This window comes from Myotis nattereri (genome assembly GCF_964212035.1).
Source record: "Myotis nattereri genome assembly, chromosome: 17".
NCBI classification, from domain to species: domain Eukaryota; kingdom Metazoa; phylum Chordata; class Mammalia; order Chiroptera; family Vespertilionidae; genus Myotis; species Myotis nattereri.
In genome coordinates this window covers 48,271,102-48,286,551 of record NC_138092.1, presented here as the reverse complement: position 1 = coordinate 48,286,551, position 15,450 = coordinate 48,271,102, and the positions used below count along the sequence as shown (strand labels likewise).

Below are 15,450 nucleotides of genomic sequence, written 5' to 3'. Positions count from 1 at the left end.
GGCCGGTAGGTATGGTTCTCCCAACTTGATATGAGGCAATTGAGGATCAGGGAGATTAGATGTTGAGCTTGCCCTGTCCTGAGGATAGAAGGGCCAGGCCCGCCACTCAAACCCAGGTCTGCCCGAACCTAAAGCTCATATTCTTTCCATCCTCTTTGTGTGTATTTACACTGTCATGACCACTCACAATTTTCCAAAAGGATTTCACTTTGTAGGATGAAGCGATCTGCTGCTACATCTCAAATACCTTTTCACGTTATTTTTTTAAAATAGATTTTATTGATTTTTTACAGAGAGGAAGGGAGAGGGATAGTTAGAAACATCGATGAGAGAGAAACATCGATCACCCGCTTCCTGCACACCCTACTGGTACTTGCCCTTGACTGGAACTGAACCTGAGACTCTTCAGTCCGCAGGCCGACGCTCTATCCACTGAGCCACACGAGTCAGGGCTCACGTTATTTTTTTGATCGTCATGTTCGTGTGAGGCTGCTACTTTATATATTGGTCCTGTAAGTGGTTCTCAGTAGCTTCATTGGGAATCACTATTCACAAACAAAAACCCAAAGCAAAACCCTGAGGACTGCCATGCAACCTCTTCCCCCCAATTTATTTCCAAGAGGAAAACACGCAGCCGGCATCGACCCATCGATGCCATCAACCCCAGCATCGATCCCTCCGTCTCCGCTCCGTCCCCTGCCTGTGCCGCTGTGGAGGCTGCGGGCTCCCTACCCAGAGAGCCGGAGAGAAAGGAGCGCCTGCCTCCCGGAGGCGGGGCGTGAAGATGCTGCTCCCACCAGCCACCGGGCAGCGTCCGTGTTCGCCTGACCGGTCAGTGAGCCACCAGGCGGCGATGGGGACTGAAGGGCCATCCTGGTGCATCAGGCTTTCTCTGGGGTCATCTGAGTGCGTGGCCCCGGCTGTCTTCAGAGGTGGCCAGCGTGGGGGCCGGGACTCCGCGCAGGGACCCATGCTCAGTGCCCTGCCGACAGCAGCTTAATGGGCTGAGGATAAACAGCACTCCGTTCTTGAGCTGAGAGAATGCGGTGCGTCGTACGCGATCAGGGCATCGTTTCTCGGCGCCTCTGTCTCGCTTGTTCGCTCGTGTCTGTGCTGTGCATAGGGAGCTGCTGTGGCTCGTGGGCAAAACGCTTGGGGAGAGAACACGATCCGTGGGACAGGGAGGGGCCCTGATCAGAAGTTGCAGGAGCCCCGTGCTCAGCTCAACCTTGCTACCCTGCAAACTTCAGAAAATCATTTCCCTTCTCTGACCATCGGCGTCTTCATCTGCAACACAATCTAACAGCAGTTACCAGCCCTCGGCCGGGACATCATGAAGAATCAGAGTGACCGAGCATTTCAGGTCGCTGTGCCCCTGAAGCCGCGCCCCCGTGGCAGACACACGGTAATGGGCACGTCAGGGCCCCTCACAAAGGGGCGGCGCACGCCTGGATCTGACGATGACGCTGAGCCGGCCCTTCCTCCCGCCTCCCTCGCAGGTGTCTTGGCCGGGGCCACTCTCCCTGTGCACTTGGGAGATCGAGTCAGAGGGGAGAGCGCCAAGTTAACTGCCGGCTGCGCAGGAGCCATCAGTGAAGGAGCCACGCCTGCCTTTCACACTGGAAAGCGTGACTCGCTCTGAAGTGGGAAAGTCGGCGAGGCCCGCGCAGAGCGAGCACCCGTCCGCTGACTGCATTCCTCACGCCCGCTGAGCGCAGCGCGTGGGCAGGAAACCCGCTGCCCCAGGAACGGGCCCATCGGGAGGACCAGGCGGCTGCCAGGAAAGCAGCTCCGTCCCTCCCGGTGGATGACCGCTCTCCAGCCAGAGCCGGGAGGACAGAGGAGGGAGGTCACACACACACACACACACACACACGCACGCACGCACGCACGCACGCACCCTCATCGCCGTGTGCACACACCTCAGGGTCCTCTAACCCCGGCAGCTCCGGGCGGACTGGCCCCGGGATGAGTGTGGACCGTCAGGATGCAGCTGGGCCCACCCGCTGGGACCTGAGGGGACCGTGGCCTTTGTCAGTCCTGTGCGTCAGCCTGGGTCTGTCGGGAAAGCGGACGCCGCTCCCAGCATCCCGTGTGGACGACAGTTCACAGCAGGCGGAGGCCTCAGGGGAGAGAGCGAGGCAGCCCGGCCGCCTGGCCCCCAGGACCGTGTCAGGGACAGCCGGAGCGTCTGCAGCGATGGAGACCCGCCTGTCCCGGCCACAGCCCCGAGCTGATGGGTCTGCAGGGCCTGCTGGTCCCTGCCCAGCCGGCTGCCCCGGGCGTGGCCGTGTCAGACCAGGCATGCCTGTGGGTACAGGGGCGGTCCCAGCCCCGGGGGCCTTCAGCCTCACGAACATCAGTGCAGCTGCCAGGAGAAGCCAGGTTCGAGCGCAGGTGGTCACGGTCCGATCAGAGGCTGCGCTTGTGCCTGAGCTGGGCTTGGCTTGGCTGCCCTGGCGGAGCTGGGGCCCGTGGGGTGGGCTGGGCCGTGTTGAACAAACATTGTCTCCGGTCTCCTCCTGCAGGGCTCGCTTTCCTGCCGCATAAGAGTGGCTCTCTGGCCGAAACCGGTTTGGCTCAGTGGATAGAGCGTCGGCCTGTGGACTGAAAGGTCCCAGGTTCAATTCCGGTCAAGGGCATGTACCTGGGTTGCGGGCACATCCCCAGTAGGAGATGTGCAGGAGGCAGCTGATCGATGTTTCTCTCTCATCGATGGTTCTAACTCTCTATCTCTCTCCCTTCCTCTCTGTAAAAAATCAATAAAATGTATTAAAAAAATAAAATATATTTTTAAAAAAACAACAACAAAAAAACAGTGGCTCTCTGGCCCTGGCCGGGTTGGCTCAGTGGACAGTGTGTCAGCCTGTGGACTGAAGGGTCCTGAGTTCGATTCTGGTCAAGGGCACATGCCCGGGTTGCGGGCTTGATCCCCGGTGAGGGGGTGTGCAGGAGGCAGCTGATCGATGATTCTCTTATCATTGATGTTTCTATCTCTCTCTCCCTCTCTGAAATCAATTAAAAATATTTGTTTTAATTTTTAATTTTTTTTTTAAAGAGTGGCTCTGTGTGCACGGGAGGATTGCTTCACAGGTGTAGTCGGGACGTTGGCAAGCACCCACCAGCATGCAAGGGGCCTCCTGGTTGACGCGGGCCACCTCCGCCCATGAACAGAGACCGCTGCTTCCATTAAAGTTGAGCTCATCCGCTAATGTGCTCTTATTCTCCAAATCAGTCCTGCCAGCATTATAGGGGGACCTCCACATATAAAGAAATACCTTTTTAACATTAAAAACAGGGTGATTTTTATATTTGGAAACTAATGTCTGAATACGCTGCCCCTCCCCCGCGCTTCACCATGCAGGAATGCATGTGTGTTTGCATCACATACCTCCCCCAGAAAGATCGCGTCGTTCACATTCTTTCACAACCTGCTTTCCCCGCATCCTCCAGGTCCAGGCAGGAAGCGGGTGATGTACCCAGCAGGTAGTTAAAGAGCGGGACGGCCCTGGCCAGGTGCTCAGTTGGTGGGAGTGTTGTCCCTACAGACCAAGGTGGTGGATTCGATTGCTGGTCTGGGGCACATACAAGAATCAAGCAGTTAATATGTGGACGGGTGGAACAGGAACTCTCTCCCTCTCTCTCTCCTTTCCTGTCTCTCTCTCAAATCAATAAATTTGTTTAAAATTTTAGAAAGAGTTTGAAGAGGCTCTTTGCAAAGGTGTAGACAGGGTTGGGGTGGGGTGGTACCCCAGGATCCCAAGAGCTAACTATAGGGCAAGGCCCTCACCACCCCTAAGTCTGAAGGGACAAGTAAAGAGAGGAGTTTCCAGAACCCATAAAGTCACCAAAACTCTGGAAACACCCACGGAAGTGGTGGTTTTCAGAGGAGGAAGGTAGCCCGCCCGGCTTGGCCAGGCAGGAAGGGACTGGGGAGTCCAGAGCCTCCTGTCTCCCGGGGCCAGACCCAGCCTGAGACCACGGGCAGGGCCACTGACACATGAGGTCAACCTCGGGCGCAGCAGGTGGAGGTAGATTTGCACAGCACAGCGTCCTCGCGTGAAACAGAGGCAGAGAGCCTCCGCGCGCGTGTCCATCTGTCCACTCGTGAGGTCGTGATGAGCTTCGGGTAAAGAGGAAGGAAGAAGCGTGTTGGGCCGGCAGCATTGGTAGGTTCGTTTTCACTTCACTCTCCATCCTCTCCCCTCTCCAGAACTCCATGAAGGTGATGTTCAAGTGCCTCTGGAAGAACTGCGGGAAGGTGCTGAGCACCGCGGCCGGGATCCAGAAGCACATCCGGGGCGTCCACCTCGGGTAGGCACCTCCCTCCCGCTGGACACGGGCTCCGTGCTGCCGGCGGCCGCCCTCGGGCCCCAGCCAGCTCCTGTGCCTCACAAGTGCTCAGGCGGAGTCAGGAAGGGCCTGGGCCCCGGAGGGAGGGGGGGTCGGGGAGAAGGGAGGCAGTAACAGAGGCCTTGACCGCACGTCATACTGCACTGAGGGGTGTCAGGGACTGCTCTGCGCCCCGGTTTCCTCTGAAGATGAGGTTAACACAGTCAGCCCTGCAGGGGTCACATGTGAAGGTAAAAGTAAAACGTGGGGCGAGCCATTTGTAAAAGTACATCAGCAGGGCAGGGTAGGACCCCCCTGAGGATGTCTGTAAATGTAGATGTGCTTTTTGCCCCCCTGATGGAGAGTATTCGTGACTTAGAGCCTGAAAGGGTTAAGGCACCACTGCCCATCAGAGCTGCTGCTGCGATGGCCAGGACCTCTGGCGCCCTGCCTCTATCACTTTCCTTGTGTTTTATGAGACCCTTTCTCAGGAAAGAAGCCAAAGCTTGGAGCCCATTGGTGAGGCCCTCCCGGGGCAGCGGTGGTTCCCAGTCTTGGCCTGTGGGCTCGGGGTCCCTCTTGTCCAGGGACCTGGGACTGGAAGGCGCCCTTGAGAAGCTGCACATCCTGACTGGGGTGCAGACGGCAAACCCAGACACATGCCGAGCCCCAGATGCTTGGGCACAGAGGAGTCCTCCCCCCAGGATGAGAAATGGACACTGCAGTCTCTCTGCCCCGCAAGGAATCAGTGTAGGACATGCAGCATCCATCGCAGTGGAATAGAAAGGAAATAACCAGGTTCCGGCGTGATTTCGCTGACCTGCGTGGGTGAGGAAGAGACCTCCTCCCCATCCATGCGGCTGATGTCTGCGGACGCAGCCTGTCCCTCCCAGAGCACAGCGTGCAGGTCACCCAGTGGGTGTGGCCCAGGGTCGCCCTGCACCCTCTGGGCAGCCGCCCGGTCCTGCTCCTGAGGACTCCAGGGGGGAAGCGGGCGTGTTTCCCTGACCCCATGTCAGGACGACCTCGACAGAAATAGCTCCGCTTCTTTAAAGGTCCAGCGAGAACCTCCCGAAGCCACGCTCAGGATGTAGGGGGCTGTTGTCAAGCCCACCTGCCCAGGGACTCGAACCCTGTCCAGCACCGCGCAGAGCCGTGCCCGCCCGCCCGACAGAGCCTGCAGAGTCGGTGGTGCCAGCCGTGCCCTTTGAGCTCGGATGCTGTCACCGTGGCAAAGTCATTGCTCCCCGGGCTCCCTTTGTGCTCTGCTCTACAGAGGCCCTGGGACTGGGGTTCGCAGCCTGCCAGCACCCCCAGGACCGCAGGGTTCACAGGAGCTCTTGCTCTCTGGGACTGGGGAGAGGACCGCCTTCGCCTTAGACCATGAGCTCAATGTCGTGACGATAGGACAGGGGGACATTTCATGTTGTTGTGGACACCACAGCCCTAGAGAATGTTGTAAGGAGGCAGTAGAGGTTAAAACTTACAGAAACGTACGAAGTAATTTAATAACGTGGATTAAATAAAGAACACCGCCAGGGGGCACACTGAGTGAAGTCCTTAGCCTGACCTTCAGCATACATCCCAGACTGGGTTCTCGGCACTCCCCTCCCCTCCCACTGTCGGGGCTCATCTGGGTCGTCCGTGTTGAGCGATCCCTTTCATCTCCCACCTCCCGGCCGGGGCGGGGGCGGGGGCGGGGGTGGGGGGTTAACCACAGACCTCATATACACACACGCGTACCCAGAGACACAGACAATAGTGTGTTGAAGGCCTGGGGGGTGGCGTCAATGGGGGAAATAAGGGGGACACCTGTAACACTTTCAACAATAAGATAAATTAAAAAATAAATAAAATGACAATTTCAAAATGTAAATAAAAAGAAGAAACAAAAATATTGAGACTCCTCAAAGCCTCCATGGCTTCTGTCACATTCAGAGCGTTCCTGTGGCTGCAGAGCCCTCTGACCCTGCCTCCACCCTCCCCTCCACCCTCTCCGCAGCCCCTCCCCCCAGCCCCTGGCCTCCACCTTCCCCTCCGATGTCTCTGCAGCCCCTCCCCCCAGCCCCTGGCCTCCGCCCTCCCCTCCGATGTCTCCGCAGCCCCTCCCCCAGCCCCTGGCCTCCACCTTCCCCTCCGATGTCTCTGCAGCCCCTCCCCCCAGCCCCTGGCCTCCGCCCTTGGTGGAAGACACCAGGCACCCCCACCCCACCGGGCCTGCCTGCTCCTCACTGTATTCTTCCCGTGGCCAGGCTTCAGCTCCCTCACCTCATCCAGGTCTGCTCACATCACCTCCTCTGAGCTCAGTGTAAAATACAACCCATCACTTACCTGCTTATGGGCACTCGTATGCCGCTTAGGTTTTCTTTCTGGCATTCATTGGTCCCCGATGCATTAAACACCTATTTACTGATGGCTCCCTTGTCTGCCTCTCCCACCAGATGTCATTTCCATCGGGGCAGAATCCATCCACGACTTGCTCAGGCCCTAGGAGAGTGCCTACACAGAGTAGATTCTCAATAAGTTGTTGAATAAGTAACTGCTTGGTTGATTGTTTGGATAAATTCCTCTAGAGGTCAAGGAGGTCTTCCCTGGGAGTGGACAGTTGAGTGTCGCAGGATGCGTAGAGTTTTCCAGGCAGACACGGGGCAGGAAAAGCATTCCACACAGAGGGCACAGCCGTGCGAGATGGCGTGGTCTGACTGTTTTGCTGTCCTTTGCATTAGGCGTGCTGGGGACTCTGATTACAGCGATGGTGAGGAGGACTTCTACTACACGGAGATCAAGCTCAACACGGACTCGGTGGCGGACGGACTGGGCAGCCTGGCCCCGGCTTCGCCCTCCCAGTCCCTGGCTTCACCTCCCACCTTCCCCATCCCCGATTCAAGCAGAACAGAAAGCCCTGGTGCCAAAACCGAGACTAAACTGATGACGCCCTTGAGCCGCTCGGCCCCTACCACCCTCTACCTCGTGCACACCGACCACGCTTACCAGGTGCCGTGCACGACCCCGAGTGACACTTTGCCCCTGACCAAAAGCAGCTGCATTCTGCCCGAGGAAGAGAAAAACAGCATCCCACACCGTAGCCCCGTAGCGGAGTTCATTGTCATCATAAAGTTCAATCTTGTTTCCATTGTTCTCTTATTGCTAGGTACCTGATCTGCCCAGTTTTTTCATTAATAACTCTACTATGAACATCTCTGTGCCAGTAGCTTTTTTTTCTTTGAAGTCACAGAAGAGTAATTAGTGAGTCAGAGGATGCCACCTGAGCAGGATGCTGCTGCTAAGCATTGCCAAACACTTCCATGGTGCCAAAGCCACCACCATCACAACCGCACTGAGCCTTCAAAAAGCTAAACCTGTGGAGGAAGAGTTTGCCACTTATTTGGCAGACTGAAGCTCAAGAGCAAAGGAATAGAGCTAATTAGTAGATTTGATGGTGCAATAAATTTTATTCCTGACTCCTTCTGTGGGTCAAAAAGAATAATTCATTCCTTTGTTCATGTTTGCATTTAGGTCCAAAATCATGAACTTGAACCAACTTACTGAAATTATTTTGTTTATCTATAAAGTGGGTTGGAACACACACTTGATGATCTTCCTGAACCCTGTATTCATAATATTTGGGATTTCTCTGTCTGTAGATATTATAAATGTTCAGCATAGAAAATACTAAAAACCGAAGCAGAGAGAGAAAATGTATCCTTAATCCCAACGACAAGAAAGCCTCTTGGTTAATATTTTTGGTATATCTTCAAGACTTTCTCCTATGTGTATGTGCATAAAAAACTAAGGAATCTATTGTAGTACTGTTTTTACTATGCTTTGTGGGTTTTTTTCCACTGAATATATCACAAATGTGGTGGGTTTTTGTTTTGTTTTAATCCTCACCCAAGGATATTTTTTCCATTGATTTTTAGAAAGAGTAGAAGCCGGGAAGGGGAAGGGAGAGGAGAGGGGGAGAGAGAGAAAGAGAGAAGCATCAATGTAAGAGAGATACATTGATTGGTTGCCTCCCCCATGCACCCAGACCAGGGCCCAGGAGCGAACCTGTAACCCAGGTATGTGGCCTTCACCTGGAGTCGAACTCGAGACCCTTCCGTGCACAGACAGATGCTGTGTCACTTAGTCACATGGGCCAGGGCTCATGAACATATTTGCATGTCATTGAGTATTCTTCAACAACATCATTTGTAATGGCTCAGTTGGTATATTATGATTTATTTACCCATTTCCCTATTACTAGACATTTGTATTTCCAATTTTTAAAAACATATAATACAGTGAACATCCTTGTATCCATTTCCTTAGAATGAATTCTAGAAGTGGAGTAGCTAATATACAGAATTCTAAAAATTTTTATATATAGTGCCAAATTACCCTCCCAAATGTACCAATTACGCCCCACCATCTCTGTATAAAAGTGTTTATTTCCAAATTTGATAGTGAGAATGACTAGTATATCTCACTCACAGTTGTCCTAAAATTCAGAAATCAACAGTCAAAAACCATCTCCTTTGATACATTAGGTAGATTGCTTAGATATATAAAGAATTTCTTTCCAGCTACTCTCTTTGACCATGTTTCATCTCTTCCTATCAGATAACTAGTCTAAGTTATTAATACAGCTGAGATAGTTTCTGAGGCCCCGCCTTGGTAAATGACAGCTAAGATGGAGGAAAAACCTTTCTTAACAGTTTTCTCTGTACCGTGCCATGCCCCCCTGACCATTTCTGTTTGCTCTGTAACAGGCCACGCCCCCCGTGACCATCCCAGGATCGGCCAAGTTCACCCCCAATGGCAGCAGCTTCAGTGTCTCCTGGCAGTCTCCTCCTGTTACCTTCACAGGCATTCCAGTGAGTACAAATACAAAAAGCCAAACATAAAGTTAGAGAACACATTTAGACACATGCAACAGAAAAACAAAGCCCAGAAGGCTGGAAGCACCTGTATGTTGTGTGGAATTTGTAAACTCCTGAGCAAGGCTTCTCATGGCTCCGACAGGCCCGGCTACTCTGTCAGATAAAAGCGTTTCAGCTGTTGATAAATATGTCATATGTAGATCAGAGTTTTTTGTTGGGGTTATATTTGCATGTTTCCAAAAGGCTTTATAAAATCATCTCTGAGCTCAGATCCTGAACATTAAAAAAACACCTGTACATAAATGGCATTTATCATTATGAGTACATTCATAATATTTATGACTTTGAAATTATTGTTTGCCGGTATGTCATCTTGGTGGTTCAAAAAAATAAAAAATTAAAGTCACTGTTTGCCCCCAAAGCCTGAATAATCCATCCATATGGATGTGTAATCCTAATATATAAAAACCCCAGGTCTGTCATGACCAGAGGCTTGACCAACCGGAAGTCAGTTCTGCAGTCAGCACTGGGTTGCCGTGGCTGCAGGCGCGGTGCCTTAGCACTGACTGCTGAAGGGGCTGCGAATCAGGCCCGGAGAGAGGCCTGAAGAGAGAAGCAGGGTCTGATCCGTAGCCTCTGGCAGCTGTTGATCAGCACTTGCCTCTCTCTTTCTCTCCAGCAGCCGCAACCTTCATTTCTCTCCAGGCCTCCACTGGGGCTGCTGATCAGCCCCGCCTTTCTGATCAGACCCTGTTGATAGGCCCAGAAACACTGACTGGCATAGAAACCAACCAATCAGAACCAAATCTAGGTGAAGCGTGAGGAGCCAATGGCTGCCTAGGAGGTGGAGCTTTTGATGCTGACTGGCATAGAAACTGACCAATCAGAACCAAATCTGGGTCAACTGTAAGGAGCCAATGGCTGCCTAGGAGGTGGAGCTTTAGATGCTGACTGGCATAGAAACTGTCCAATCAAAACCAAATTGGTCAGCAGAGGAGGGCAGTTGGGGGCAAGATCAGGCCTGCAGGGAAGGGCAGGTGGGGGCCATCAGACCGGCAGGGGAGGGCAGTTGGGGGGGACCAGGCCTGCAGGGGAGGGCAGGTGGGGGTGACCATGCCAGCAGGGGAGGGCAGTTGTGGGTGAGATCAGGCCGGCAGGGAGGGCAGTTGGGGGGTGACCAAAATGGCAGGCAGAAGTGGTCAGGCCGCAGGGGTGGGCAAACTTTTTGACCCAAGGGCTACAATGGGTTCTTACTGGACCGGAGGGCCAGAACAAAAGCATGGATGGAGTGTTTGTGTGAACTAATATAAATTCAAAGTAAACATCATTACATAAAAGGGTACGGTCTTTTTTTTTTTTTTAGTTTTATTCATTTCAAACGGGCTGGATCCGGCCCACGGGCCGTAGTTTGCCCATGGCTGGGTTAGGGGCAATCAGGCAGGCACACAGGCGAGCAGTTAGGTGCCAGCAGTCCCGGATTGTGAGAGGGATGTCCGACTGCCAGTTTAAGCCGGCAGTCAGACATCTTCCAAGGGGTCCCAGATTGGAGAGGGTGCAGGCTGGGCGAGGGACACCCCCCCCCCTCTCCCCAGTGCACAAATTTCGTGCACTGGGCCTCTAGTTTGAAAATAAATGAGTGCTAAAATATGCCATCAGGCTTAAGCAGTATATAAGAATTTATTTGACATATTAAATGATTACTGTCTGATAATTGCCATGAATTAACCTGATTTCTAACCATTCATTTAAAAGTATATTGAGCCCTAGCTGGTTTGGCTCAGTGGATAGAGTGTCGGCCTGCAGACTGAAGGGTCCCAGGTTCGATTCCAGTCAAAGGCACATACCCAGGTTGCAGGCTCGATCCCGAGTAGGAGGCAGCTGATCAGTGATTCTGTCTCATCATTGATGTTTCAGTCTCCCTCTCCCTCTCCCCTCCTCTCTAAAATCAATAAAAATATGTTTTTAAAAAATAATAATAAATAAATAAATATATATATATATATTGGGTCTTTATAGGTTATAAAGAGCATTCATAGACCCCCATACCATTGGTGTGCACAGTGGTTTCTACCTCCTGGTAAGATCCAGAGAGTAGCTTGTGATAATGGATATTCATGTTATTTTCTCCTTTCCACCTCTCTCCCCAAGGACCTCCCGAAAGATTCTTATTACCAACCCCTGGAAACTCCCACAGGTTTCCAGCAAATACTAAGACCTCCTGCAGAGTGCATACTAATCAATGCTGCTGCTTTGGCCAATGACTAAATCCCTGGAGGACTAGCCAAGGATAAAAGGCAAACTGCTGGCAACAGTTTAGGAATTTGTGGCTTCCAGAAAATGCCCCCAGATTCCACGTTTAAACAATAGTGTGGATCTGGTGTAGTCATGAAAGCTGCCTGCTTCATGGAGGAGTGACCACTGCTGGTCGCTCTGAGAGGCCGAGACGGCCACCAGGGACTAGCGAGCAGGCGGGAGAAAACGACTTGGACATCAGGTATTAGAGTCCTTTCTGGCAAGAACCGTGATCTGCTAAGGTGGGTGTCGTGGTTAGCAATCAGTCCTGTTGGTGACTTTTTGTTAGACATTAAAAAGGTCCAGAGTGTCTCTGTGTCACACCCGTGACAACCCTTCTAACCTGGAAAGGCCGCTACAGTGACAGAATTCCCAAGACCTGCTATGCTCATCTGTCCATCTTGTCTTTGACTTGAGGAGGATTTTCAAGGGCAGACACCCTCTTGTTCAGCTTGTGTAAAACCATGCATAGCATGTAGATGGAACTGCTCAGTCCAGACTGCTTTCGAATGGAATTTCCCCCTACGTTTTATTTATTTACTAGAGGCCTGGTGCACAAAATTTGTGCACTTGTGGAGAGCGGGCCTAAGCTGTCAGTCGGACATCCTTAGCACTGCTGCGGAGGCGGGATAGGCTCCCGCCACTGCTGCTATGCTTGCCAGCCGTGAGCCCAGCTTCTGTGGGAGTGCACTGACCACCAGGGGGACAGCTCCTGCGTTGAGCGTCTTCCTCCTGGTGGTCAGTGCGTGTCATAGCGACCGGTCATATTGCCGTTCAGTCAATTTGCATATTAGCCTTCTATTATATAGGATTTTATTGTTAGAGTATTGCAGATGTCCCCCGCGCCCCCAACCACCCCCCCACCCCCCCCACCCCCGCTTTGCCCCTCCAATTAAAGCACTTCCTTCTGAAGTACAGAGATAACTCTGAGGGATATGCTCTCCCAAATTCCTCCATGTCTTACATGGGGGTGGGGAGAGGACCTTCACTGATAGACACATGGGGTGGGGAGAGGACCTTCATGAATGGATACAGGTGGGGAGAGGATCTTCATGAATGGGCATGGGTGGGGAGAGGGCCTTCATTGATAGACACAGGGGTGGGGAGAGGACCTTCATGAATGGACACGGTTGGGGAGAGGACCTTCATGAATGGACATGGGTGGGGAGAGGATCTTCATGAATGGGCATGGGTGGGGAGAGGGCCTTCATTGATAGACACAGGGGTGGGAGAGAACCTTCATGAATGGACACAGGTGGGCAGAGGATCTTCATGAATGGGCATGGGTGGGGAGAGAACCTTCACTGATAGACACAGGGGTGGGAGAGAACCTTCATGAATGGACACAGGTGGGCAGAGGATCTTCATGAATGGGCATGGGTGGGGAGAGGGCCTTCATTGATAGACACAGGGGTGGGGAGAGGACCTTCACTGATAGACACATGGGGTGGGGAGAGGACCTTCATTGATAGACACATGGGGTGGGGAGAGGACCTTCACTGATAGACACAGGGGTGGGAGAGAACCTTCATGAATGGACACAGGTAGGGCGAAGGCCTTCATTGATAGACACATGGGGTGGGGAGAGGACCTTCACTGATAGACACAGGGGTGGGAGAGAACCTTCATGAATGGACACAGGTGGGGAGAGGATCTTCATAAATGGGCATGGGTAGGGAGAGGGCCTTCATTGATAGACACAGGGGTGGGGAGAGGACCTTCATGAATGGACACGGGTGGGGAGAGGATCTTTATGAATGGACACGGGTGGGGAGAGGGCCTTCACTGACAGACACAGGGTTGGGGAGAGGGCCTTCATTGATAGACACAGGGGTGGGAGAGAATCTTCATGAATGGACACGGTTGGGGAGAGGACCTTCATGAATGGACATGAGTGGGGAGAGGATCTTTATTAATGACAGCTTTCTTTGACCTGTTTTTCCCCAAGTGACTCACCTTTTCTTCTAATTATCTCCATTTCTCTTTCTGTCTTTTCATGATGCAAGTCTACTCAAATGGCACTAACAGAATGCCATAGATGGTGGGGGGTGGGGCGGGGGGCTTTTACCAGCTGAAATTTATGTTCTCATGGTTCTGGAAGCTGGAAGTCCCAGACCGAGGTGCTGGCCTATTCACTCCTGGCGAGGACCTCTTACTGGTGAGGGCCCCTTCTCGCTGTGTCCTCGCACAGCCTTTTCTCTTGAAGGGTTTGGGGGGGAATGAGAGATTTGGTGTCTCTTATTTTTAAAAAAATATATTTTTTATTGATTTCAGAGAGGAAGAGAGCTGGAGAGAGAATCATCAATAATGAGAGAGAATCATTGATTGGCTGCCTCCAACACACCGCCCACTGGAAATCAAGCTCGCAACCTGGGCATGTGCCCTGACTGGCAATCAAACCGTGACCTCCTGGTTCATAGGTTGACCCTCAACCACTGAGCCATGCTGGCCGGGCAGGTGTCTCCTCTTAAAAGGACACCAATCCTAGAGGACCAGGGCTCCACCCTTTGGGCCTCATTTAGCTGTAAATACTTCCTTAAAGGCCCATCTCCCAGTCCTGGGAATTTGGGCTTCAACATATGCATCTGGGAAAACAAACATTCAGTCCATAAAAATCCCCATGTAAGCAGTCGGAGCCGACCAGCCTGCTGTCCCAGGGCCAACCCGGAGGCCCAGGCCAGAGGGTCTCCCAACCTGATGCTGTCCTATGTGCTGGTTCACGGTTTCGCTGGTTTTGTTTTTTACACCTGGAAAGAGGAATAGTATAAAAGGTTAAAACCAAGACAAGGATCTTTAAATTCCACCAACCCCTGCTACTGCTCTGGTGCGAGGCTCAGACGCAGGCTCCCGACTCCAGGGCTGCGCTGTGCCCCTGTGCCAGTCACGGCCTGTTAAGCAGCACCCTCACCTCTAGCGCAACCCAGCAGAGTCGCCGTGCTGAGCACAACCTGGCACTGCCGTGGCGGAGCAGGCGCCATCGTGGCACCTGTGACATGTCTCAGGGAACGTGAGCCTCCCTGTTTGGGAGTGACTCGTGGGACCCAGCTCCCCTCAGCCTGTGGGAGAAATTAGTGGGCTGTAATTTGTGATCATGGTCTCTCCCTGCCAGGCCAGCTTCTGAGCCTACGCCTAATGAATAGATAGATTACAAACCTATCACCCAATAATTCCATCCGTTTAGAAACAGTACCAGGCAGCTGTGCTGTCCAAGCACCTTATACACTTTATAAAACAGGCCCCACAGTAGAACTTAGAAACAGTTACGATATAAAACCAATGAAAATTGAAAAGTGGAGACTGTTGGGAGAAATGGACAAAAGAGTGCTTGGCTGGGCATCATGAATGGACATGGGGTGGGGAGAGGACCGTCATGAATGGACATGGGTGGGGAGAGGGCATTCATGAAAGGACATGGGGTGGGGAGAGGACCTTCATGAATGGACACGGGTGGGGAGAAGGCCTTCATTGATAGATACAGGTGTGGGGAGAGGACCTTCCTGAATGGACACAGGTGGGGAGAGGACCTTTATGAATGGACACGGGTGGGGAGAGGGCATTCATGAATGGACACGGGTGGGGAGAGGCCATTCATGAATGGACACGGGTGGGGAGAGGCCATTCATGAATGGACACGGGTGGGGAGAGGGCATTCATGAATGGACACGGGTGGGGAGAGGCCATTCATGAATGGACACGGGTGGGGAGAGGACCTTCATGAAAGGACACGGGGGTAGGGAGAGGGCCTTCATGAATGGACACAGGTGGGGAGAGGACCTTCATGAATGGACACGGGGTGGGGAGAGGACCTTCATGAATGGACACCGGTGGGGAGAGGGCATTCATGAATGGACACGGGGTGGGGAGAGGACCTTTATGAATGGACACAGGAGGGGAGAGGGCATTCATTGTTGCCATGCATGGGAGAGGAGCAGGGGCAGGGCGCTGACATCACTGGGATCTGAGG

At 52.8% G+C, this 15,450-nt stretch overlaps 1 protein-coding gene across 2 annotated transcripts in view; it reads left to right on the top strand.

The window, feature by feature from the left end:
• Positions 1–15,450, top strand: part of ZNF704 (zinc finger protein 704) — a gene marked incomplete at its 5' end in the record, with an annotated part of 137,934 nt that overhangs the window by 104,914 nt on the left and 17,570 nt on the right. For both annotated transcript variants that reach the window (XM_081110942.1, XM_081110941.1), the window contains 3 exons: positions 4,214–4,314; positions 7,059–7,326; positions 9,084–9,188. In XM_081110942.1, the coding sequence (XP_080967068.1) occupies positions 4,214–4,314; positions 7,059–7,326; positions 9,084–9,188 (474 nt within the window). The remainder of the gene's footprint in view (positions 1–4,213; positions 4,315–7,058; positions 7,327–9,083; positions 9,189–15,450) is intronic.